Source organism: Sus scrofa, chromosome 2 (assembly GCF_054392235.1).
Source record: "Sus scrofa isolate SSC_HxYL_T2T_F1_AM1 chromosome 2, Sscrofa_HxYL_maternal_Yorkshire_Landrace_v2.0, whole genome shotgun sequence".
Lineage (NCBI taxonomy): Eukaryota > Metazoa > Chordata > Mammalia > Artiodactyla > Suidae > Sus > Sus scrofa.
Window position 1 is genome coordinate 157668180 of NC_139384.1, and position 25055 is coordinate 157693234.

Consider the following 25055-nt stretch of genomic DNA (forward strand, 5'->3'; position numbering starts at 1 on the left):
TATATGGCAGAAATGAACCTTTCCACAGAAAAGAAACTCATGGACTTGGAGAACAGACTTGTGGTTGCCACGGAGGAGGGGGAGGGAGTGGGATGGACTGGGAATTTGGGGTTAATAGATGCAAACTATTGCCTTTGGAATGGAGAAGCAATGAGATTCTGCTGTATAGTACTGGGAACTATATCTAGTCACTTATGATGGAGCATGATAACTGAGAAAAAAGAATGTATATGTGTGTGTGTGACTGGGTCACCTTGCTGTACAGTAGAAAATTGACAGAACACGGTAAACCAGCTATAATGGAAAAAAATAAAAATCATCAAAAGAAAAAAATCAACTTTATGAAAAACTTAACACACTGCCCTACGTTTTCTCATTTTTATCTGAAAAGAGCAAAATTTTACATGGGCGTATACTGGTCCACCCACAGTCTCATCTGGGGACGGCTGACCCCTCCCAAACTGTGGGTCCACAGAATTACAGTCACTTAATCAACAAGTATTTATGGAGCACCTTCGATGTTTCAGGCACAAAGCTGGTCTCTCAAGATCAATGTGTTTGCTGTCCCAGCAGAGTCTGTTGCCTCTGTGGACACCGGGAAAGTTCTGCTTTTAGAAGCACTTTATGGACCAAAGAAAACGAAATAACTCACTGCAGAATGACCTGTTCAGAGGTTTATTACTAACCCGATGGAGCAAGTGATTACAGGCACTTGACATTGATGGATTGGCTGTAAATTGAGCATAACAATGGGAGTGCCTTGCAGATTATATCTGGGATGGGACCTCTGGCCACTCCTCTTCTTGGGAAAAAAAGCCTCCTGTGGGAGGTGGGGCCTTCAGCACTACCTAAAGGCGAAGCCATCCGGGGCCACTTCAGCTGTGTCTACACCTAAATAAGCTGCTGTCTTTACAAGCAGGGCCGTAACTCTTCCTGACTCTCATCATTCCCATGGGTCAAATGGGGACTCAACAGTTAGGGAATCCCTTGGCAGGAGAACTTGATCCTAGCTAAGACGATTAAAAAATAATAACTATTACTGAGCTCCTAGAGTAAGCAGAGCAGATGCAAATGAACAGCTCCTCAGCCGCTTCCTCCTCCGCAAGAGGTGACAGGTGAAGGGCAGAGAGTGAGGGCGACCGAGTGATGCTGGACCCACACATCACGGGCATGCTCTCAGGCCGCTGACCAGCTTCCGGGGGGGTCTTGCTTCCTTGTCCCAATGCTACAGTCCAAGAAGCCATGCTTACTTCTTTCTTTCTTTCTTTGACCCAGCCCGCGGCATAGGGAAGTTTCCGAGCCAGGGATCGAACCCACACCACAGCAGCGACCTGAGATGCTTCAATGAAAATGCCAGGTCCTTAACTCATCACACCACAAGGGAACTCCACACAGTGGTGACTTTTAAATAATGGCTTGGAGTTGTCTTTCTTGCATGAGAATCACCAGAGGTACTTGGCAAAAACGAAAACTCTAGGTTCCTCGTAGGGGCTCTGAATGAGAATTTTCAGAATCTGTACCTTAGAGAAGCCCCTAAGTGAGCCAGAGCCACCTGAAAGCTGAAGCACTGCTGTCCTAGGGTTGTCTTCCTATCTAGGGATGGCTGCGATGGCAGCACCCGTGGGGACCACGAACGTGACGGGGAGGAGGTCAGACAGGATGTGTCGGATGGAGGCAGGTGTGAGGCGGGGTGGGGCGTGAGGGGTGGTGGAGGCAGGTGCGGGGGCTGTTTCTCAGGACCACTCCTGTGCTCTCCTTCCAGGGAGGGCGTGGCCAGCTTGTGGTCACCTTAACCTTGGTGAGTGTTCTCTAGTGACTGTCACTTCTTGGCTTGACTTTTCCAAGGTCTTGTTTGGGGTTTTGTTTTGGTTTGGTTTTTGGTTTTTGGTTTTTTGGGTAGAAGTTCCCAGCCTAGGGGTCTAATCGGAGCTGCACGCCACAGCCACAGCAACACCAGATCCGAGCCACATCTGTGACCTACACCACAGCTCACAGAAGTGCCGGATCCTTAACCTACCGAGCGAGGCCAGGGATGGAACCTTTGTCCTCAAGGATACTAGTCAGGTTCGTTTCTGCTGAGCCACGACGGGAACTCCGATGTTTCCAAGGTTTCTGTTCACCTTGATTGTCTAGGGCCCTGCATTCCAAAACCAGAGGTGACTCTCCAGGCTCACACAGAAGTTTCCAGAACAAAACCCAGGCTGGTGAGTCCTGCTGATGAGAAGACAGGCTCTAGGCTCCAGACCCTAGGGAGCTGTGTGTCCTTGGACACCTCCTCATTGGTGCAGCCGGCTTACCACCAGGACCCAGCCCAGCCGGGGGTCGTGAGCAGCCAACGAGACAATCCATTCCAAGTTCTCATCCTGTGCCTGAAACAGGCATGACAACCTTAGCTCGAAGATACAGCCTGTCAGAAATAGCTGGCCCCATGGGGAAGGGCACATCCAGTGACAAGTGTCACCATGGAGGGGTGGGAGAAAGACAAGCTTATTCGTGGGAACTCACAGAGCTGCGCCCGGCTGTGTGGGAGTTGAGGTCAGGGGAGGGGGGGACCGCTGTTCAGAGCCCCTGTTCGTGCCGGGGCGGGGATCCTGTGTGCCGGGAAAGGAAAAGAAAAGAAAGGAAGTGACAATCTCGCTGTGTGTGCGTCTATCATTCTGGGGGCTCAATAGAGATGCTAAGAATCCTCCAGACCAGGCTCCATCATTAAATGAAGGGAAAAAAAGCTTATTACTAGGGGAGATGGATGCTCTGGGAAACCAGTGCTTTTAGGACAAAGAGAAGCAGCCTGACACCTTGTGAGGTGGGGGAGGCCTGTTTCCTTCATGACTGGTTACAGGCCTTGGGGCCTTTTGTGTTCTTTCATTGTCTTCTTGTCCCATTTTCTCCCCCCAGGCCCCAAGCTGAACTCAGGGCGGGGGTGAGGGCAGCGAGGGGTGTCTGTGAACAAACCCTTGATAGGAGGTGATGGGAGAGGGAGGATTTCCTGGCAGGAAAATATGCACCGTCTCTATTCAAAGGGCTTTATTTCCTAACTCGGCAGAGGCAAGTCTGTACAATCTCATCACAACCTCAACCTAACACGTGTCAAAGCCTCAGGGGGTGCAGGGGGCATGGAAGGAGCTCTTAGGTCTAGCTGGCTCAAATTAAACAAATAGAGTTCAAATTAAAGTCGCTGGCTGTGTTGCCTTGGGGACATCACTTGACCTCCCTGGGCCTCTGTTTCCTCATCTGTAAAATGGGGTCAAGATACTTACTCTTACAGCATTGCTGTGATTCATTAGACGGGGTGGTGCAGCACAAGCCCTCAGAGAAAGGACACTGTCCACATGGATGCCACTGTCACCACCACTTACACGATGTCAGGAGAGCGACGACGGAAACCAACATAACATCAAAATGTTCCCTGGTTTAGAATCACAGCCGCATTCAGGCATCGCACAGACTGCCTGTTTCACGATCCTGAGAGCAACGGCAGCCGTTGCTCAATTTATTTTGTAAGCTCCCTGTCCTTTTTGAGAAAACACTTATTTCCTGGGCCGAAAACCTCCGGAGTCCCCATCTCTTTTGAATCACAGAGCAGTATCATTGACAGACAAATTCTCCATGAAAAATGCCTGCTGCCTCCCCCACCCCACCACCAGCAACCAGCTTCCAAGTCCGCCTTCTTTCTCAACGGCGATCCCCAAGGCACATATGACCCAGAAAGGAAAGCAATTGCTATTGCTCCAGCTCGGGTTTCCCCGGGTGTTTTTAGACCCACAAATTTGTGTTGCCATGTGCCTGTATTCCCAGAGCTGTGGATTACTTTAAGAACAATTGAGAAAGCAAAGAGGTGTGAGAATGAAAATCCATGTATAGAATATAGACAAGGACTAGGACCCAGAAAAGCGAAAACACAACCTCCCGAAGTGGTGGGCGGAGCTGTTCTGCAAACCCTGATGGAATCCCCACTGTGTGGCAGGGGCTGTGCCAGGGACTGGACATCGAACAGAAGAGGACACAGTCTAGGACCTAGACGCTCACAGCCTGGAAGGGAGACGGGGATAAATGCCATGGCTGGGGAGAGGGAGCATGGCCATGGGTGCTGTGGCATCCTCGGGATTGGCTGGCCCAGTGACAGACACCTTCTGATAAGCTTCCTCGGGTCTGGTCTTGTCTGAGGGACCAGTCTCAGGAGTAGGTCATGAACGCCCAGGGACATCCCCAAATACCTCCCCATCCCTCACCTGTCTCCAGGCCTGAACTCCCGCGCAGGACTTCCTTTTGGCATAAGGGACCAAACCTTGGTTAAATGCCAGCAGCTCTAGGAGCTGTCATCGTCAGCCACCCCAAAACCACTTTCCTTAATTCTCTTAGTAGAACTGTACAGTTCACAAAAACATTTTAGGATTTATTATCTGGTGGTAGGGCAGGCAGTTGTGTCCCCACTTTGCAGATGAGGAAATTAAATAATTAGCCTATGGCCTCAAAGCTCAAAGGTCCCAGATCTGGGGCCCAAAACCAGGTCTTCTGACTCCAAGTCTAGGGCCCAGCAAAGCCAGCCAGGACCGTCATTAAAGTCAGCCAGGACTGTCATTAAAGCCAGCCAGGACTGTCATTGTTCCCTAGCACCTAAGGTTTAAAGGACTCTGGCCTCTCAAAAGTAGACACTTTGTGGTCCTGATGGAGAAGTTTGAGTTGGTATAGACGTGTATCCTTATTCTGCGTTCTTCCAGTTCTCACATCCTTCGATGCTCAGGCCCCGCTTGCCCAGCCCCATGGGCAAGGGGCAAGGCAGTGGCAGGGCAGGGAAGGGCTAGTAAGAGTGACAAGTTCCTGGTGGTTACCATGTGCCTACACCACCCCAAATGTCCCTACACCCTTCTGCCCCCACCTGTGTCACTGCAGTCCCTCCCACCCCCATTCTTTAGGGATTTCACATACACACACACACACACACACACACACAACCTCCTGGGACCTCAGACCCTTGAGAGGTGCAACAGACTCGGATGCCCTTGTGTTTCCACTGGATCCCTGACCCCGACTCCGCCCTGTGTGACCTTGGCTCCAAGTGGCCGACATCACCTGGGGAGATCAGACCCTTCAGCATGTGGCCCTCCTCCGGAGGTCACTTGCTGAGGTCACACTATCCCAGCCAGAATGTGAAGAGATGGGCCCCATGTATCTGACCCCAGAACTAAACTCTTAACCCTAATGCAACACTGAGTGTCGCCCCCGACACCCGGCTGTGTCTGAAGGGTTTGCAGGTCCTGACTGCTCTGCGAAGCAGTGACATAGGCGAGCTTAAGTCCGGGGTGGGGGTGGGGGTGGAGCAGAAGCTGTTAATTTCAGATCTGGCATTCACAGGGCTCATTAGTGACGGAAGTGTCACCGTGCCCCTTATCTTCCCAGCCACCTTCTAAAGTCAGAGAGTCGGGCCGATGATTTCCTCAGTGGGAAGGTCCCCGAAGATGGGACCCAACAAACCCTGGGAGTGACGGCGGTTTTTACACATCACCAAAAGAGACTCGGACCTAAGCAAGTCTCCTGGCATTTTCCCCAATTTCCCTAAAACGGGCCCTCAACGCCTGGGAGAGATTCTTATGCAAGAGGAGAATGTTCCAGAAATGTGGTTGGCATCCAGACCTGCCCCCCAGGGGGCCAGGCTGATAAAACGTATCGGCACCTCGTCAGTCCAGGCCCCTCATTCCTGCGCCTGGGTCGCACAGATGTCCTCAGCGGCAACGGCGGACCTAAGCCCCCGGAACACCAGATTCCTCCTCCTCACGGCTTATGTTAGTTTCACGTACGTCGAAAACTGAGCAATTACATGTCATGGCCAAAATAAGGATCTTAAAATTGCAATTACAGCCAAGCGATGATGATCAGGACCCCACCCAAAAAAACAAAGGGTGGCAGTAGATCACATCCGTCTGGTGCTGATGGCCTGTCCTGTCGTCAGCGTGTGGCCTGGGACCGCCACATCAGCACTGCCTGGGAACTGGTCAGAAACACAAATTCTCAGCCGCCCCCAAGACTTCCTGAATCAGAACCCCTGAGCACGGAGCCCAGCAATCTGTTTAACAAGCTGTCTAGGTGATTCTTTTTTTTTTTTAATTTTTAAAACATTCTGGCGACACCCGTGGCATATGGACGTTCCCAGGCCAGGGACTGAATCTGAGCCGGAGCTGTGACCTATGCCAGAGCTGCAGCAACATCAAATTCTCTCAGCTCCTGGGCTGGGAATCGAACCTGCACATCTGCAGCCACCTGAGCCGGTGCTGTTGCATTCTTTACTCCCTGTGCCACAGCAGGAACTCCTGATGCTAAGGCCCCGAAGTTCGGGAACCCTGCCTTACTTCACAGAGTCCTCACAATGACTGCGGAAGATGTAGTGACCATTGGGCATCACTGTTGCCATTTTACAGAAAAGAAACTGAAGTCTCAAAAATGTTAGTCACTTGTCCAAAGTGAGTAATAACACCAGGATTGGGATTCAAGGCCTTCTGCTCCCCTGCTTCTCCCAATGTAAAAAGTAAGCAGAACAGAGAGTCAAGGAAACAAATGATTATTCCTGGGGAAAGCAACTAAAAGTAGCTTCAGTGCAGGATCCAGAAAGGAATCAACATCTATCGAACAGCAGTTACGTGCCAGTCACTGCATATAAGCATCTTGTCTCATTTAATTCTCACGGAAGCCCAAGCCAGGTGGCATTCTGAAATCTGATCCGGTAGCATAAGCAACTTTTACCCAGGCTCTCCCAGTAAGTAAGCTGCAGAGTAGAACCCGAATCTTGCCTGCTCTGCTTCTGAGATCGTCCCAGGCTCCCTGGGGCACACTTAGACATCCAGCCCATGCATGCGTCCTCATGGCAAAAAGACCAGAAAGCCAGGGATGACTGCAGAGGCAGCAGCATGAGATCACCCCGCTCCAGGGCCGAAAAGCCACCTCGACAGCAATTGTGGGGCTTTCACAGCCTCGCCAGTGACCTCAATCTTCTCCTTCCGCCCCTCCCTTCTTTCCCTCTCAAAAACCACCGACTTTTCCCTTTCACCTTGTGAGACAAGGAAATCAAGTTCTTACCAAATGAAACATGTTTGTTCTCTTCCTGTTAATTGAATATTCACCTTCCTTTCCAGGGAAGCAAGGCCTTTCATGGGTGATGAGGCCAGAAATGGGGTGATCTGCCAGGGGAAATCCTAGCCATATTCAATGAGGATTATTATAATGTTATGGATGCTTTTAACCAGCTCCCCACACAGAACACAGGCACACACACCCTCGAAACTGGCCTGGAATTTACCAGCAACCTTCCAAGTCCATGGCTTAATTAACTTGCAGGCAATGCATAACATGTCAGGAAATGTCTAAAATCAAGCAGCACAGGAAACTGAAAACCGTAGTTGCTCAGCCCTCATTTTGAAGAGGTTTTTTGTTTGTTTTTAATCAAGTTGCGTATTTCTTTTTGCTTAAAAAAAAAAAAAAAAGTATTCCCCCACCTTCCGTTCACAGAATCAAGGGAACACAAAATGAAAACTCTGGGTGAAAATATTTGTTGACGTACATACATAAAACCCACCCCAAAACTCCCTAGCTTATTACCAGCGATTGGCTGTCAGGTGCTTTCAGGATGGAGCTATTTTATCAAGGGCTTGTGATCACTCCAGTTCTGAAGCCTGACATCTCCTGTCCCAAAGTCAGCGCTCAGGGTCTACAGAGCACAGGCTGTTCCCAGGAGGTCCCCCGTCCTCTCCTGCCTTCATGCCTTGAAACCTGTGGGTCTCTCAACCTGGACGCCCCCCTCCATTTCTTTTATTATTTATTTTTTGATCTTCATACTTTATTACAGCTGCACCTGCAGCATATGCAAGTTCCCAGGCCAGGAGTCGAATCAGAGCTGCAACTAAAGCCTACACCACAGCCACAGCAACACGGGATCCAAGCTGCATATGTGACGTACACCCCACCTTGTGACAACGCCTAATCCTTAACCCACTGAGCAAGGCCAGGGATCGAACCCACATCCTCATGGAGACAAAGTCCGTTCTTAACCCACTGACCAGATGGGAACTCCCACCTCCTCCGTTTCTAACTCCTTCTGCTCATCTCTCCAAAGCCAGCCCAGGTGCCAACTTTCAGAGAAGTCTTCTCCCGCCCCCACTGGAGTTTCCCAAGGTCCCACGTGCTGACCCTCATCACACTACCTTTCACGTGATTTTATGACAGTCTCTTTTTGTTTGTTTGTTTTTGTCTTTTTGCCATTTTCTTGGGCTGCTCCCAAAGCATATGGAGGTTCCCAGGCTAGGGGTCTAAATGGAGCTGTAGCCGCCGGCCTAGCCACAGCCACAGCAACACAGGATCCTAGCCGAGTCTGCAACCTACACCACGGCTCATGGCAGTGCCTGATCCTTAACCCACTGAGCAAGGCCAGGGATTGAACCCGCAAACTTATGGTTCCTACTCAGATTCCCCAACCAACTGAGCTATGACAGGAACTCCTATGACTGTCTATTTGATTGGGGGCCACCTCCAAAGCTGGGAACTCCACGAAAACATCTCACTGTCACTGGGGCCAAAAGAGGGTCAGACACACAGTGACGATCCAGAACAGCTGAATGACTGAGTGAATGAGTGAGTGAATGAGTGGGTGAGAGAATGAATGAGTGATGAGTGAGTGAATGAGTGAGTGAGTGATGAGTGAATGAATGAGTGATGAATGAAGCAGTGAGTGAATGAATGAGTGATGAATGAATGAATGAGTGAATGATGGGTTAATGGGTGAGGGAATGAGTGAATCAGTGAGTGAGTGAAGGAGTGAGGGAGAGAATGAGCAAGGGGGTGAGGGAGGGAAGGAGTGAGGGAGGGAAGGATGGTCACACAGATGTTCATTTTCCCAGCAGCTCTGGGTTCACCGAGCGGAGGAAAGATGCGGTCGTTCCCTCCCAACAACCTTACAGCTCTGCTTCCCCCGCAGGGACTCATTCGGTCCAACTTGGCCAGAAGTGTCTCAAGGCTGCAGAAACCCTAGTCCAAAGCAGTGTCTAGATGAGCCCATCATCATTCTCTAGATGAACCCAGAGGTATCACCAAATGCTTACCATCCGTAACAAAAGCAAAGCTAGGCCAAAATCCTGGAACTGGCTCCACTCTGAAATGGTCCGGAAATTCGCTTTGGCTCAGGCCTGCCTAGCATAAGGCCAGTGTAAGGAGGTCTGTGGATTTGTATTTATCAGAAAAGCAGTAGACAGAAAAGAAAGGTCCACTGCTCTAAAGCTCAGCTGATGGGAAGGTGCTGGTGTGTAGAGCTATGAGCTTGAGAGCAACCTGGAGCCCTAAGCAGGCCTGCCCTCCCCCCCGCCCCGCGCGCACACTGACCCTTGACACGGGACCATGGGAACCCCAAAGCCTCGGATCCTACCCTGGCTGCTGTGGCAGCTGGACCTGGAGCAGCTGGAGGGCGTGGTCCGGGTGGACCAGAGCTGCAGGCACCTCCACATCCCTTGGAAGGACATTTTGCAGCCGGATGCCCAGCATCCGCATCTCCCAGCCTGTGCCAAGGTCACCCCTGGGAAAGACAAGCCCCACCTGCTGACCCATAAGAGGAACTTCCGGTCCTCCCTGCACCCAAAGAAGTGTTGCATTCAGCAGAGGACAGACCAAGGACCTCCAGGACCTGCATGAGAGCTACGAGTTTGTGACCTCCGGGGTTGGAGACTTTCCTGAGGCAGAAATCTCTCTAGACCCAAAGGCTGATGCGGTGGTTCTGATACCCAGGAGGCGTTCCAGAGGGACATGGGCTTGGCCCTGGATGTGGGACCCTGGAGCCTGGCTGTGGCCCCTGAGCACGCTTCTGGGCTTTTGCTGAGCTCCACCTTGGACCTGCCTGCTCCCTGCCCAAATTCAGACTCTCAATCCCACCCCCCCCCATGTCCACTGAGATGGCTGTTGGTCCCTGAAGAAGATGAGTGCCGGCTGTGGCCTGGGAAGAGCTGGGATGGAGGAGATGGCCCCTTTACTCTCTCTTAGTCTCTCTCTCCTTCACATGGCTGCTGCCCCTGCTCCAAGGGGCAGTGTGAGGGTATCACCTTCCATCTGGGTGCCGAGCCTTCCAGGGGCTGGTGGGGACAGGATACTGCCTGGGAAGCCCATAAGAAGGTCAGACCCCAGAGTACGACAGGAGGGGTGGTTAGCTCCGTAGGGAGCCTGGCAGCCACTCTGGGCCCAGAGGCTGGGGCACTGCACTGGACCTGGGCCCTGGGCAAGAGCTCCTCCCCAGGGATGGTCACCAGCTTGATGGTGAGGTCCCCGAGGACGAGGAGGGGGGCACATTCAACCTGGGACCTTTTGTGGCAGATCTGATCATCTTCATGGAAGGAAGTGGACCCTTAGCATCTATACACTACGGTTCTGTGGGGGGAGTCATGGTCCCAGTGCCAGCTGTCAATCAAGAGGCTCCTGAAGGTCAAGGTTGTTCCCATGTGCCTCAGCACCTGCCAGATATGGCCCAGTTAGGGGGTACCTCCTCCCTGGAGCATAGCATGTGCCTGCACATTGCCAATAGCCACCCACTCTTCCTCACCTTGGGCCAGTACAAGGCTTACCTTTACCAAGACCTGGTCAAGGACATGGATTTCTAGGTCACTAGGGAAGCCTGAGCCCTTGGCTCCTTACAGAGATGGGCCCTTCCCCCGTCATCTCAACCAATAAACGAATTCTTGCAACAGTCCCAAAAGACCCTCAAACAAAAAGCAATGCATAGAGAGTAGAAAACCATACTCTGATACTGGCCCATAAAATGATTCTCAGAGAAAGCCACTGCTAAGAGTATTTTAGAGGTTGCCCTGCCATGAGCCTGTAAGACAAATCTGGTTTACAAATGACCATGTGCAATATTTTCTAAAATATTTCTATTAGTTGCCACGACATAAAAATCATGTAGCCGAGATATTTTCCTGGAGTTTTCAAGGTAGCAGAGAAAGAACTAGACTATCACATGATAACATGAAAAGTACCTGGTTTACAGCTTTTCTTGGAAAATGCGAAGACTCACCATCCCCTTAACAATGACTAGCTGAAGCTGAGTGGCGCCGGTTGCTTTCGCAAAGGGTGTGCTCTCGAAGGTGTCACAGTCCTCACCTGACCCATTTATAAACCCAGTCTGGCCCCCACATGCATTTGAGTTTGCAATCGTAGGTATCTATCCTTACGAAACCCATCTGCAACATGAATATTATAAGCACTGCCTACAATTTTCTTCGTTTTATCACATCCATGTCGATACACACAACTCCAGTATAACCAATCTATAACCAATTCGGGTTAGCTCCATCGATCTTTAATCACAAAGCTATAACAGCACATACACTTGCATTGCCCATTTGAGCATTCCTCTTGAATAAACTTCTAAATGTGACATTCCTGAGTGAAAGGGAACACACACTGAACATCTGAAATGTCAAAATGCTGAAGTTGGTTTAGAACCCAAGCCATTTTTAGCCCCAAGCAAGGGCCAAGGAGGTTGGATAGTGGCATCAAGAGATGAACTATCCAGGGAGTTCCCGGGTGGCAGAGTGGGTTAAGGATCCAGTGTTGTCAGTGCAGAGGCTTGGGTTTGATCCCTGGCCCAGGAACTTCCATATGCCACGGGTGCAGCCAAAAAAAAAAAAAAAAAAAGAAGGATGAACTATCCAACATGTGAACCCTCTTCTTCAATAACCACACTCCTACCCTCCTCATCTATCCAGAGAGGATCCCACAAAGACAACATGGCAAATGCAAGAGGCAGTCACAGCAGGACAAATATATTTTAGAGTTCTAGCTGAAAATTTATTTCACACTCATGAAATCAAAATGAGAAAATAATTCAGAATTATTATTGTGGTTGAAAACTAGAGGAATTTTTATTCAAATATTGACGAGTCTTTCTTTAGTTCTTTGGCACTTCTCATTATTTTATTTAAAAAAAAAAAATACCCTATGTTATGTTTCAGGCGTCTTTCCCTTTCTGTTCCCTGTAGATTCACTAGATGTGACTATGTGAAGGATGCCTATGTTTCCAAGGTTTGGACTCTACTGAGTGGAACTAAAGATAAAAATCCGGCATCGAAATTACAATAAGAAGGGAGTTCCCACTGTGGCATCGTGGGCTAAGAATACGACTGCAGTGGCTTGGGTCACTGCCGAGGCCATGTGTGAGCTGCGGTGTAGATCACAGCTGTGGCTCGGATTCAGTCACTGGCCCAGTAACTTCCACATGCTGCAGGTCCAGGCATTAAAAAAATTACAGTAAGAAATTGACTAAAATCGGAGTTCCCCTCATGGCACAGTGGTTAACGAATCCGACTAGGAACCATTAGATTGCCAGTTCGATCCCTGGCCTTGCTCAGTGGGTTAAGGATCCAGCCTTGCCTTGACCTATGGTGTAGGTTGCAGACGCGGCTCGGATCCCGCATTGCTCTGGCTCTGGCATAGACCGGCAGCTACAGCTCCGATTAGACCCCTAGCCTGTGAACCTCCTTATGCCACAGGAGCAGCCCCAGAAAAGGCAAAAAGAAAAAAAAAAAAAAGAAATTGACTAAAACTGCCCCCTTTTTAATATGATAAATATAGTGAATGCTATGACTTGAAGGTGAAGAGTGGAAACGGCCTGAGCCTAAGGCCTGACTTGCCCGAAGCATGAGCTGGGGCAAAACCTTAACTCTGGAAGCCTGTCCCCTCATCTGTTAAGATATGGGCAATACTAGGGTTGTAGCTCTCTGCATAGATCGGAGCATAAAATAACACTAATTGTTATTATTTATTCTAACATAATAGCCAACCCCACGCCTCTTCCTAAAGCTCCATAAGGTGCTATAATGGCCCAGACCTCCAAAGCCACTGAGCAGCTACTCTGCCAGCTGACAATCATGTAATGGCCAAATCAGACCGACTCCTTCAGGAAAAGGAGCCAGAGGCTGAGCTCAGTTTTAACCTGTACTTTGGTTGTAACGCGACAGATAATAAGAGGCCTGGTAAGAGGATAATGGCCAGCCTTCACTTAGCACTTACTCTGTGTCACCCTCTTTGAAGCGTTTTATAAGCATCTTCTCAGTGGATGCTTACAACGACCCTGTGGGGTAAGTGCTGTTATTATCATGCCCATTTTACAGATGAGAAAACCAAGTACAGAGTGTTTAATCAACTCGCTCCAGGTCATCCTCTTAATGAATCCGATGGCCTAGGCCTTCTGACTTCAGAACCCTCAACCACTATAGTAAGGTAGAGACAGTGGCAGAAAGAGGTCAACTACAGTAAGACAAAAAGAGGAATTAAGGACTTCCCATCGTGGCTCAGCAGAAACGAATCTGACTAGTATCCACGAGGACGCAAGTTCCATTCCTGGCCTCGCCCAGTGGGTTAAAGATCCCGAGTTGCCACAAACTGTGGTGTAGGTCGCAGACATAGCTCAGATCTGGCATTGCTGTGGCTGTGGTGTAGGCCGGCAGCTACAGCTCCAATTTGAACCCGAGCTGGGAACTTTCATACACCGCAGATATGGCCCTAAAGACAAAAGAAAAAAGTGGAGGGAGCGGAATTCAGGTATTCTCAACTGGTATCTTTCAAACAACATTTATGCACCGGACACTGTTCTAAGTGCCACCCACACACACTAGGAAGTTTACTCCTTTTTGTCATGCCTGAGAATTACGCGCTGCTGATAGCGCTTTTATGGATGGGGTCACAGAGCTGTTAGCGGCAGAGGTGTAGGTCTGCAGATGTCAGGTCCCAAGCATTCTTCCTAGGAATGCAGGAAGAATTCCAAGCACTAACTGAGTCATCCCCACCAGGCAGCAAATATTTGTGAAGCACTTAACTTGTGTCAGGCACGAACAAACAACAAACATGATTCCTACACCATGGCACAGAGATCTCAGGCAAGAATGACCCTTGATAGAGACAAGTGAATAAATAGCATTCTATACGATGAATACCTAACCAGTACCATCACAGCCCCCCCCCCCCAAAGGTCTAATTGATTTGACAAATATTTGCAATCATTTATAGGAAGATAATTCTAATTCTCATTTTTTTTAATGAAAAAAAAAGAGGAAAGACATTTGTGTATGAGCTATTTTCCCTTTATCCTAGAAGACCTACCTATGGAGAGAGTCATCTATGACTAATCGGGGCATTTAGGGAATTACTAAGGTTTGCAACTTTCCCACCTGTGATCAAAAGTACATGACTGTGGTTACCCAATAGCCTAGGCAAATAGTCAGCTTTTGCACAGACTTGCCCTGAGTTTAATAAGAATTAAAGGTGCAACCAGCTCAGGGTTTTGAATCAAAACATTTACTGATTTCATCAGAAGGGAAACAGTAAAGGAAGAGGAGGAAGACTGGTTAGGAGTGAAGTAACTGATCACAGCCCTTTTCTTTGGCAAAGCATAGTATCTGCTGTGGATTAACATCCACTTAGAGCAGTTTCGGAGCTTTGTGATTTATTTTCCTTCTCAATAGCTGTCTTAACAATTGTAATGCATAGACTGGTGGTTAGTGTCACAGGATTTAATTCCATCGGTTATAAATGCTTTGCTAAATCTATAACGATTTAAGCCATTTTTATTGGTTTGGAAGCATTTATTACACTAGTAACATATGTTCATCAGAAGAAGACTGCAAGTATACGTGAACAAAATAACAAACTTAAAATCAACTAAAAAATTCAATGGCAAAAAAATAACTATTGCTGACGTTTTGAAATACATTCTTCTAGTCTCGATATTTATGTGGGTATGTATCATTCTTAAATCACCTGGGCTCATACGGTTTGCAAGTTTCTGTATTCACTTACTTGTGACTGTCCTTTATGTTATTAGATATACAGTTCCACTATCATTTTCAATAGTTATATTATCTATCTATGCTACTATTTATTGACTCATTTAGCCATTCCCCTATTGTTGGACAGTATGCATGGTTTTAATTACCATAAGCAACTACATGAGGAACACAGCTGGGTATATATCTGTTGCATTAGTATTATTTTCTAGAAGTGGTATTTCAGGGTTCATAAGACTTTGGCTGATCTTTTACTAGTTTCTTTCTTTCTTTCTTTTTGAAATAATTATAGACTCAAGAGAAGTTGCAAAGTGGGAAGGTGATCCAGAGAAATCCCTTGCACCTGTCACCAATCTTCCCCCAATGATAACATCATATATGACAATAATGCAATATAAAAACTAGGATATTGGCATAATACAATAACTAGACTACAGAATTTACTTGGGTTGAACCAGCTGAATTCTTTTATATTAACAGAATAGTAATATACATTCTCACATTCCTACTTTTCCCTCTAACACAGCTGCCTTTAGACCTCCCTTCTAATCCTCTGTAGGGGAAAGAAGACGAATAAGTTTAGTCAACTATTGCATTTTATTCTTTTTTTGGCCATGCCCAAGGCACTCGGAAGTTCCCAGGCTGGGAACTGAAGATGCACCACAAGAGTGACCCAAGGAGTTCCCGTCGTGGCGCAGTGGTTCACGAAACAGACTACGAACCATGAGGTGGCGGGTTCGATCCCTGCCCTTGCTCAGCAGGTGAAGGATCTGGCGTTGCCGTGAGCTGGGGTGTAGGTCGCAGATGCAGCTTGGATCCCGAGTTGCTGTGGCTCTGGCGTAGGCCGGTGGCTACAGCTCGGATTCAACCCCTAGCCTGGGAACCTCCATATGCCGCGGGAGCGGCCCAAGAAATGGCAAAAAGACAAAATAAATAAATAAATAAATAAATAAATAAATAAATGAAAAAGACTTCTTTGAAAAAAAAATAGATATAAAAAAATAAATAAAAAAAAATAAAAAAAAAAAGAGTGACCCAAACCATAGCAGTAGCAACACCACATCCTTAACTGGCTGAGCCACAAGAGAACTCTAGCTGGGGCTAGTCTTTAATACCTCTCTAACGCTTGCTAACTCTCCCTTTTTAACAAACTGCTCAGTAATTCCCTGGTGGGACAGCAGATTAAGGCTCCTGCATGGTCACCGCTATGAAGGGGTTTCAATCCCTGGCCCCAGAACTTCCACATGCATTGGGTGAGGCCAAAAAAACAAAAAATGAAATCTAAATTGCTCAGGCCTCAAGTTCAGATGTAAGTAGGCAATGACATTTAGCTGAAATTCAATGACATTTTATGGTTTTAATTAAATGTATTTTTGCCTTCAAATTGCAGCAGATGAAACTGGTTTTCCCTGTACAGGAGTATTTTTCAAGTTTCCTTTTAAAATAAATTTATTTCAACAAAAAAGTAATTTGACGTAAAAAAAAATATGTGATTATGGCAAAAAGCAAAGAGATGGAATGCAAAGGACTGAGCCTAGGAATACACTGTGTTAGGGCCTCTGGTCAATAAAGAACTGACCAGCCACATGGCCTGGCATTCTCTTCTTTGGCCACCTGGCTCCTTGCTCTCTTATGGTATCTGCTTACAAAAATGGCTCAGATTAAAAGATCACCTCATCTATTAAGTTTGTATTGGAAGCAAAGACCCCTCAGAACAGGCCAGTGAGATAGGTTTCGTTAATTCTCTCATTTCAATTTTTTATGGACTTTTGTTTGTGTGGGGGTTTTTTGTTTTGTTTTGTTTTTGTTTTTGTTTTTGTTTTTTGTCTTTTTAGGGCCTCACCTGTGGCATATGGAGGTTCCCAGGCTAGGGATCCAGTTGGAGCTGTAACTGCCAGCCTACACCACTGCTCACGGCAACGCCAGATCCTTAACTCATTGAGAAAGGCCAGGGATTGAACCTGTGTCTTCATGGATGCTAATGAGATTTTTTAACTGCTTAGCCATGATGGGAACTCCAGTGACCTCATTTTAAACATGAGGAATCCAAGGTCTAGAGGAATGAGAAATTAGCCCAAGTCACCCAGCTAGTAACTGGCCCGGCTAAGATTCAGACCAGGTAACTGCTGATTCATACTGCTTCTCGTTAAACTCAAGGACCTTAGTGTCTCTAAAAAATTTGGGATAACTCTTTATCCTTGCCAGGACTTTGGGTCACTCACTGTGAGTCTGGTGATTGCATAGGAATTCCCTAAAGTACACTCCTGACCGGCAGACATCCTCCTGATTAGATTAGAAAGGAAATCTCATTCGGGCCTGCATCTTTCAAGGAAAGAACATCTAACAGCCATTCAACGTTTTAATTAAATTCTACCTTCCTAGATGTTTCCACCATTGGAAAGGTACCCACTTTGCTCTAGTCATTCCTCTCCCTGAACAGTTCCAAAGGTTTCCTGATATTATTTGAAAACCAAATCACTGGGGAAAATTCAGCATTGTGGAAACAGATAATATAGCTTCCCTGAAATATTTAAAACATACATACAAATTTATACTAGGCACTGAAGACAGAGGGCAAAGAACTATAGAACATGGCCTCTGCCAACAAGAGTCCAGTGACAGTCAAGAGAGTCGTCATGACCCTTTCCGTTATAATGCCTTAAATTTCTAGTGACCCAAACTCCTTTGATGGACTTATGGATTGCTTTACAAATGATTAAGTTTATGGCTAAGCTCCTGAGTCCATCATAGGGTTAAGAGCAGGTCAAATGAAAATCGCGTGCCTCCAAAATTATAACTCCAATAAGCAAGGAAATTTAATTAACAAAAATTGTGTGCACATTGGTTTTGTGATTTAATTTTAAATATGAAGGAAACTATCTTAGCCTGAGACAGAGGCTTGCTTGCTTGATGGTAATTTATTTGGGAACAAAGGTCAGGGATGAAAGAAGGATACGGGGGATGAGCGAGATGATACAGGAAGCGTTATTGCATTAGCCACTCAATAGATGAGTGGTACTCATCTCACAGAACCTTCTGAAGAACCTGATGAAATCTCAGGACTGCCCACCCCTCAGGATGAAAGGAGGAAGCATTTATCCATAGATTCCCCATTAGTGAAAGGTGATCCACACTTTTCGGATCACGCACTTGTGATAGGAGAGCCAGTTCCCAGCGGTGTCCCATATTGCAACATCAGAGAAGATCTGGGGCAGACGGCAAGAGGTGCATGGCGGGGTCCTGACACCACCAGGGAGATCCACCTGAATCCAGAGGAACTTCTTAGCATAAGAGGTGAGGCTGAGAATATACAAAGTAGCATCCAAAGACATATCCAATATAAAACCTTTATCCATAGATTGATGTACATCCACTCAGTCACAACCTTTTAAGGACATCATTCGTTCATTCATTCACTCATAAACCCACTCGACAAACATCTATTAAGTATCAACCACATGCCAGTGACTATGTTAAGTCAGGGAGAGAGCAGTTTATCCCTCATAAGTGCTTTGCCCTCTTGGAGCTTGGTCGGGGGGACTTGGGCATTAAATAAATCACTATAACGATCACGAATTATGGTTGTGATAATTGTTATCCATGACAACAGAGCAGGATGATAATATTTTCTAGTCATGAGACAAAGAAGGCTTCCCTGAGCAAGTGTCATTTAAGCTGAAACTTGCAGAGGAGGAGGTGAAGGAAGCAAAGATGGGACAGAAACAGACTCTCAGACGTAGAGAGTAGACTTGTGGTTGCCGAGGGGAGACGGAGGGAGTGGGATGGACGGGGAGGTTGAGGTTAGTAGATGAAAACCATTCCATTTAGGATGGATGGACAATCAGATCCTACTGTACAGCACAGAGAACTATATCCAATTTCCTGGAATAGACCATGATGGAAAATATCATTTTAAAAAAGAATGTGTGTATGTGTATGACTGAGTCATTTTGCTTTACAGCAGAAATTGGCACAACATTGTAAATCAACTATACTTTAATAAAAATTTTTTTAAAAAAGCAAAGGTGAAGAGAGTAACTAAAAAGAGAGAAACTAGAAAGGGTGTTGCAGGCAGAAAGAACACGAACAAATACCCCATGGCAGAAAAACTGAAACTGTCTGCAGTAAAGAGAAGAGCCAGGGGGGCTGGAGGGGGTGAGAGAGGAGATGTAGGGGCAAGTTGAGGCGGCGGGGGGGGGGGGGGGGGTGGCGCAGGTCATGTCCCGCCTGAGAGGTCGGGAAAAGGTTCTGGATTTTATCCAGAACGAATGATGTTCCTAAGAGGTTGTGACTGAGTGGATGTACATCAATCTATGGATAAAGGTTTTATATTGGATACGTCTTTGGATGCTACTTTGTATATTCTCAAAATATCAAAGGATCATGAACAGGGAAACACATGATCAGATTCCCTTTTTTTTTTTTAACATAAATCAAGATACGCTTATAAATATAAGCAGCAGAAGCTCATAAATATCACACAGGTATTTAAAAAGAGCACAGTCTGTAATCACCACGCAACCGTACAAATATGAACAGGAGTGCTGACGGAGTGGGAGCAGTGGGGGCAGTGGCCCCAGCTTGGGGTCGGGGAAGCCTGCAGAGTTCACCTTTCTGTTTGTTTTTGAGGACTAGATGCTCATCTGATTTGACGCCAAGGTTGTATTTGGGTAAAAGCCGGGATGAAATCCCCATTGGAAACCCTCTCTCTTCTTCAAAAGCTTCAAAAGAACATTCCACCAAGACTAACCTCACACGTCGGGGGTTAGAGGCCACCGACAAGGTCTGATTTGAAAGGTGCAGTTGAGTGTAAACTGTCAGCCCTCCACCAGCGTCTATAACTCTCCCATCACCCTTCTATTCTGATGAATTTCCAGTTGTTGAATATGCCAGCCCTGGATGGATCCTGCCTTCCTAGGATGGAGCCAGTTTTTTGTGTTTTCTGAGGCTTGGGAGGATTTGAAGCTTTTTGAGACCATTGGCCACACAGAGGCGGGAGCCTGGGTAGGTTACAGAGAGCAAGCGTGAAAGGAGTGTGGGCTCTTTGTGTGTAGAAGGTGCATACGTGACGCATAATGTTGTGTGAGTTCACATATGTGAACTCATGTAAACATACGCAGGCATACTTATGGCATATCCATGACTTTATAACTCAGGGGTCAAAAAAAGGAACACAGGCCCTGCGTTAGACCAACCTGGGTTCAGATCACAACTTTTGTAACTCTAGGAAAATTACAGCACGTGACTAAAAGAGCTGTTGCCAGCATTCGATGAGACCCTCTGTCTAACGTCTTAGCGCTGGGTCAGTGGCATAAAAGATGACACGTATGTTTGTCCTTGTGCAAAAGCTGACGTGTGCCTGTGCGTGTGAGTGCAGATGTGCGTACAGAAGGGGGAATATGTTTAAGAACAGGCGAGGGGAGGGGCGAGACCGCTGTCCACCCCTGCAGGAGGAGCTCGGTCCTGGAGGGGCCCTTTCTGGAAGGTGAGGGGACTAAGGGGCAGCTCACGGGGGAGAGAGCTCGGCTTTACCAAGCGGAAACAGAGGGGGGGACAGCCAGGGGTCTCGAACTCCTAATAAGCACAGAGTCTAAGGTGGAGCTTAACTGAAGGAGACAGGCAAGCATGGGGTGTGATACTGCTGACGTTCAAAACACCCTCCCCTAACAGGGAAATGGAAAAAACATTGAAAATGGTCTCTGAAATTGACACATATCCAAATGAGGCCCCTGGGCTGGGAGGACGTGGGATTAAATCCGGTCCATCCTCAAGTGCTCCCCTGTGCGGAGCTTCATTGAGGTGCTTTTGCAGAAGGGACATGGCAGAACCTTGAAAAACACGTCCACCACCACAGTCTGTTCTCAGACCTCTTGGGTCCCTCTGCCATTTCCCCACAGTTGTATCTAAGGGCTTTCTGCATGATGCAGAACTGTCATCCCTACGTTTGGGAAAGAAGATGCAGTAAAAGCAGAACAGTCCGTATCTAGTCCCAGTTCTGCCCCTAACTCACGGGGCAACTTCAAGGAATCGCTCAGCCTCTCTGGGCACAGCTGCCTCTTCTGCCAAAGAAGGTGATTGGTCACTTTGGGTCCTTGTCGCTTGATGTCCTGCCAGATGAGGTTTGCTCCCTCAACCACCTCTCCTCCGCTGAAAGCTGTATCACACTACACCATACGGCAGTCAAGATCACAGACCACCGGCCCCTTGCTGGCTGTGATTCCTGGGATGTGTTATTTCACATCTCCGTGCCTCTGTTTCCTTGTTTGCAAAAGGAGGATAAAGAGAATCGTGTATCATCAGGTTGCTCAAAGGATTAACTGAGTTACTACAGGTTAAGTATTTACAAGAGTGCTTAGCACAGCCAAGGGCTACTCTGATGTTAAGTAATAATAATAATAATATTATTTTAGGGGGTACCTTAGTAGTATCACAACATATTATTGGTAAATCAAGAAATAGAGGTATAAGCATTATTTGGGGGCTATGATAAGGCTCCAGTGGGGCGGCGCAGGGGGACTGGGAGACGGCTTTTCCTTTTTGGAAAGCCCCCCTGTGCTTTGATTTTTCAAGGAGGTATATCTGGACTACCACAACATTGCTTTTTATTTTTTTAATTTAAAAAGAGCCAGCCAAGGGATCCCTCAAAGCCTTCTCAAATCTCAAAAATTCAAGGATTGACTGACTTTTCGGGAGCGGGACTTTTTAGGGGGCCGGTGTATCTTCGTTCTCAGAGCCTCCATTCATACGGGTGACCTTTCCAGGAAATCTTCATAAAGGTTTAAAATAAACCTTAAACTATCACCGTGGCGTGTTTATAACCCAGCGTGTTTCCTGCTCCTGGATCGGGGAGAGGACGCGAAGGGGAAGAGAAACTTTGTAACTACTTGGCCTTCCGGGCTGGCTTGTATTTTGCCCTTTGTAATCTTTCCGCCGAAGTCACACCCAGGCAAGAATCCGCAGCGGAGAGCTCGCGAGGGCGCGGCCGCGCTGGCGGTGAAAGTGTTAACAGGGCTGGGCGAGGCGATCCGAGGAGAGTCCGACTCCAGTTGGTAAAGTTTTCAAAGCGGCGGCAGGAGCGGCTCCCGGCGGCCAAACGGCAGCGGGCTGGACGGAGCCCGCCGGAGCCGAGACCGTGCGGAGCGGAGCTCAGCCCGGGTTACAAGCTCAAGGTTAGTGGCCCCCGCACACGTCCCCGCGCTGACATCTCGGGAAGGCCAGGCGCCACCTCTCAGCCCGGTGTGTCGCGTCTGCTTTTCTCACCAGTGGGGCCACCGGCCCTCGTGCCAAACCTCCCGCTGCTGGTTCCTGGCGCTGGGAGGGACCGGGACCTCTTGCCAGGAGACTTTCCTAAACGGGAGGCTTCTTTTCAGATCTCTGAAAGGAAGCTGTTTCTGGAACAAGGATGAATTTCAGAGCACACACGGCTATGGTGCCCCATCTTGGTTTCTGCAGGCAGTGACCACAATCCAGAATTCCTATCTGCTTCAGTTGAAACTGGGAGCAATTGCCAAAGTAACAGAACAGGCTGTGCGACTTTATCTTATGGGAGGAATAGTGTCTCTGAGGCTAAGATAATCGAGGTGAGAAGGCGGAAAAAAAGAAATACAGAGGGAAAGGAAAGGAAGGCAAGAAAGAAAAACCTTCCAAACTGCATGGCCTGTAATTGAGACAAAACAATGTTTGAAAATCAGTTTCTAGTAGAAATGTTTCTGGGACATTGGTAGAAGGAAATAACAGGGGAAGATGTGGAAGAAATAGTTCGGAGAGTTACTGTTGTGGCTCAGCGGTAATGAACCTGACTAGGATCCATGAGGTTGTGGGCTTGATCCCTGGCCTCTCTCAGTGGGTTAAGGATCCAGCATTGCCATGAGCTGTGGTGTGGGTCGCAGATGAAGCTCAGATCCAGCTTTGCTGTGGCTGTGGTGTAGGCCGGCAGCTGTAGCTCTGATTCAACCCCTGACCTGGTAACTTCCATATGCCATGGGTGCAGCCCTAAAAAAGCAAAAAGCAACCCCTCCCCTCCGCCGCCTCCCAAAAAAAAAAGAGTCAGTAGCTTCACAGAAATGGTGTCCTGAGGAGCCTGTCATTTGAGAACCAGGAGGACTGGTTGAAGGCTTTACCCCTCAGAGCCCTGGCTGGGAACAGGGGCTGGCTCTGCCCCCTAAAGAGGCCAGCCTTGCCCCCCCTCACCCCGCTCCCACCTTGCACATGGAGAGGCAGGGCATGAGTAGGCAGGGGCTGTGTCACTGCCCCCTCCATCCTGCAGCAGTCAGGAGCCGAGGTGTATACCCGCTCGTACCGAATCAGAATGAGTCATCTGAAACGGGTGCTGGAACAAAGTCCTTGCAAACTGTCTTATGAGACACTGCCTCCATGTAGGTGGGTACACCTTCTCAGAGCAGTCACAAGTCTTCTGTCTCTTCTTCCTCCCCCCTTCAAACAGGCAGGCCTCCCGACACTCTCGGGACTGCGCCTGTGGCTCAGCCAGGCCGCCATGCAGACTCTGCCCCCCCAGGTCAAGACTGGCGTTTTAAAATAAAATGGATGATGCGACGTTACTTGATCTTCTGGAGTGCCCCGTGTGCCTTGAAAAGCTCGATGTCACCGCCAAAGTCCTGCCCTGCCAGCACACCTTCTGCAGACCATGTCTCCAGAGGATTTTCAAGGCCCACAAGGAGCTGCGGTGCCCCGAATGCCGGACCCTGGCCTTCTGCAGCATCGAGGCGCTGCCGGCCAACCTGCTGCTCGTGCGTCTTCTGGACGGCGTGCGCTCGGGACAGGGCTCGGGGACCAGGGGCTCCTTCCGAAGGCCTGGCGTGCTGACCTCGCAGGACGGCAAGAAAAGCAGGACTCACCCCAGGGGTCTGCCGTGCAGCCCTTTCCGGCTGGTGCCGAACGTCAGAATCCACATGGATGGGGTAAGAGCGATCTCATTTGTGCTGTCTTGTCCGCTGGGAGGCTGGGTTTGTGCGCTCCAGCAGTTTGGGGTGCTCTTCTTTTAGTTATGTTTCAAAGAGCTGCCGAGGATTCCCCGGGGATACGTTTCTGGAGGCGGTGATCCTTTTGCTGCAACTTGGTGGAATCCTGAGCCTCGCTAACCCACCAGGAATTCTTAGAATTCTTAAAGCTCCCCGGGTTCTCCCTTCCCCCAGCCTGGAAGGTCGCAGGACAAGGAAAAGCCTTCTCGATGGCAGTTTTGGGTCTTTCACTTTTGGGGTTCTGAAGTTAAACCAGGGCACAGGAAATGCACAGAGGATGGGGAGAAGGAAAACACATCTCGCTGCTGGTTGCTTTTGAGATCTCTGAGGCGTTTCAAAATGTCAGGCTCTGTTTTGCATTTCACTCACATCTGTCTTTGCACTCCTGGTCATAAAGTGCCGGGATGACAGTGCTCATTCATAATCATTCAGAGTTATCGAGACACTTGACCCCCCAAATTCGTGTGCGGGAGGGAGGCGTCCAGGTGGGTCCAGGCTGGGCCATGAAATACTGCATACGTGTACAGGAGCCCCGCAGATGTGTCTTAGTTTGCAAGACGAACAAAACCTGCACAAAACGCACACTTGGGGCTATAATAAAAAGAGCCCTGGGGATAAACTCATTTGAGTAATAGAAAAAAAAAAAAAAAAGAGCCCCAGGGAGTTCCCGTCGTGGCGCAGTGGTTAACGAATCCGACTAGGAACCATGAGGTTGCGGGTTCGATCCCTGGCCTTGCTCATTGGGTTAAGGATCCGGCGTTGCCGTGAGCTGTGGTGTGTGTTGCAGACGCAGCTCGGATCCCACGTTGCTGTGGCTGTGGTGAAGGCTGGCAGCTACAGCTCCGATTAGACCCCTAGCCTGGGAACCTCCACATGCTGCAGAAGCGGCCCTAGAAATGGCAAAAAAGACCAAAAAAAAAAAGAGCCCCAGGATATCACTGAATAACACGTTTGGTGTTGGGATAATGTGACTCACGGCTCTGTCCAGCCCTGGGAGCACAGCCTGAGGACTTTATCTGACCTGGCTGTGAGCCTTGTTGTGGGACACTGGGTAAGGGGACGTTGAAGAGGAGGGCGTGGTCCTTGTGGCTCCAGGAGGATCACTTGCTATCAGTCCTAGAGTCGGTATGTCCAGGTGGCCATGGCAAGCCATGGCCGGGGTGGTTGGCATCCTTTGAAAGTCTCTGCGGCATTCTGTGAAGTCCCATCTAAGTAACACGGCCGACACAGGCTCACGACTGCCTGCTGTGAAGAGTGGCAGAGGGTGGGCAAG

At 48.3% G+C, this 25055-nt stretch overlaps 2 protein-coding genes across 8 annotated transcripts in view; one reads left to right on the forward strand and one right to left on the reverse strand.

Moving 5' to 3' along the window:
- GRXCR2 (glutaredoxin and cysteine rich domain containing 2) overlaps nt 1-25055 on the reverse strand; it is a 200013-nt gene that overhangs the window by 53842 nt on the left and 121116 nt on the right. The window lies entirely within an intron of this gene.
- SH3RF2 (SH3 domain containing ring finger 2) overlaps nt 21834-25055 on the forward strand; it is a 122102-nt gene continuing 118880 nt past the window's right edge. For all 7 annotated transcript variants that reach the window (XR_014838979.1, XR_014838980.1, XR_014838981.1 and 4 more), the window contains exons 1-2: nt 21834-21973; nt 23248-23722. Coding sequence is in view for 2 of the 7 variants with exons in the window: in XM_021084960.2 (XP_020940619.2) it covers nt 23345-23722 (378 nt within the window). In the remaining 5 variants the exon portion in view is untranslated. The remainder of the gene's footprint in view (nt 21974-23247; nt 23723-25055) is intronic.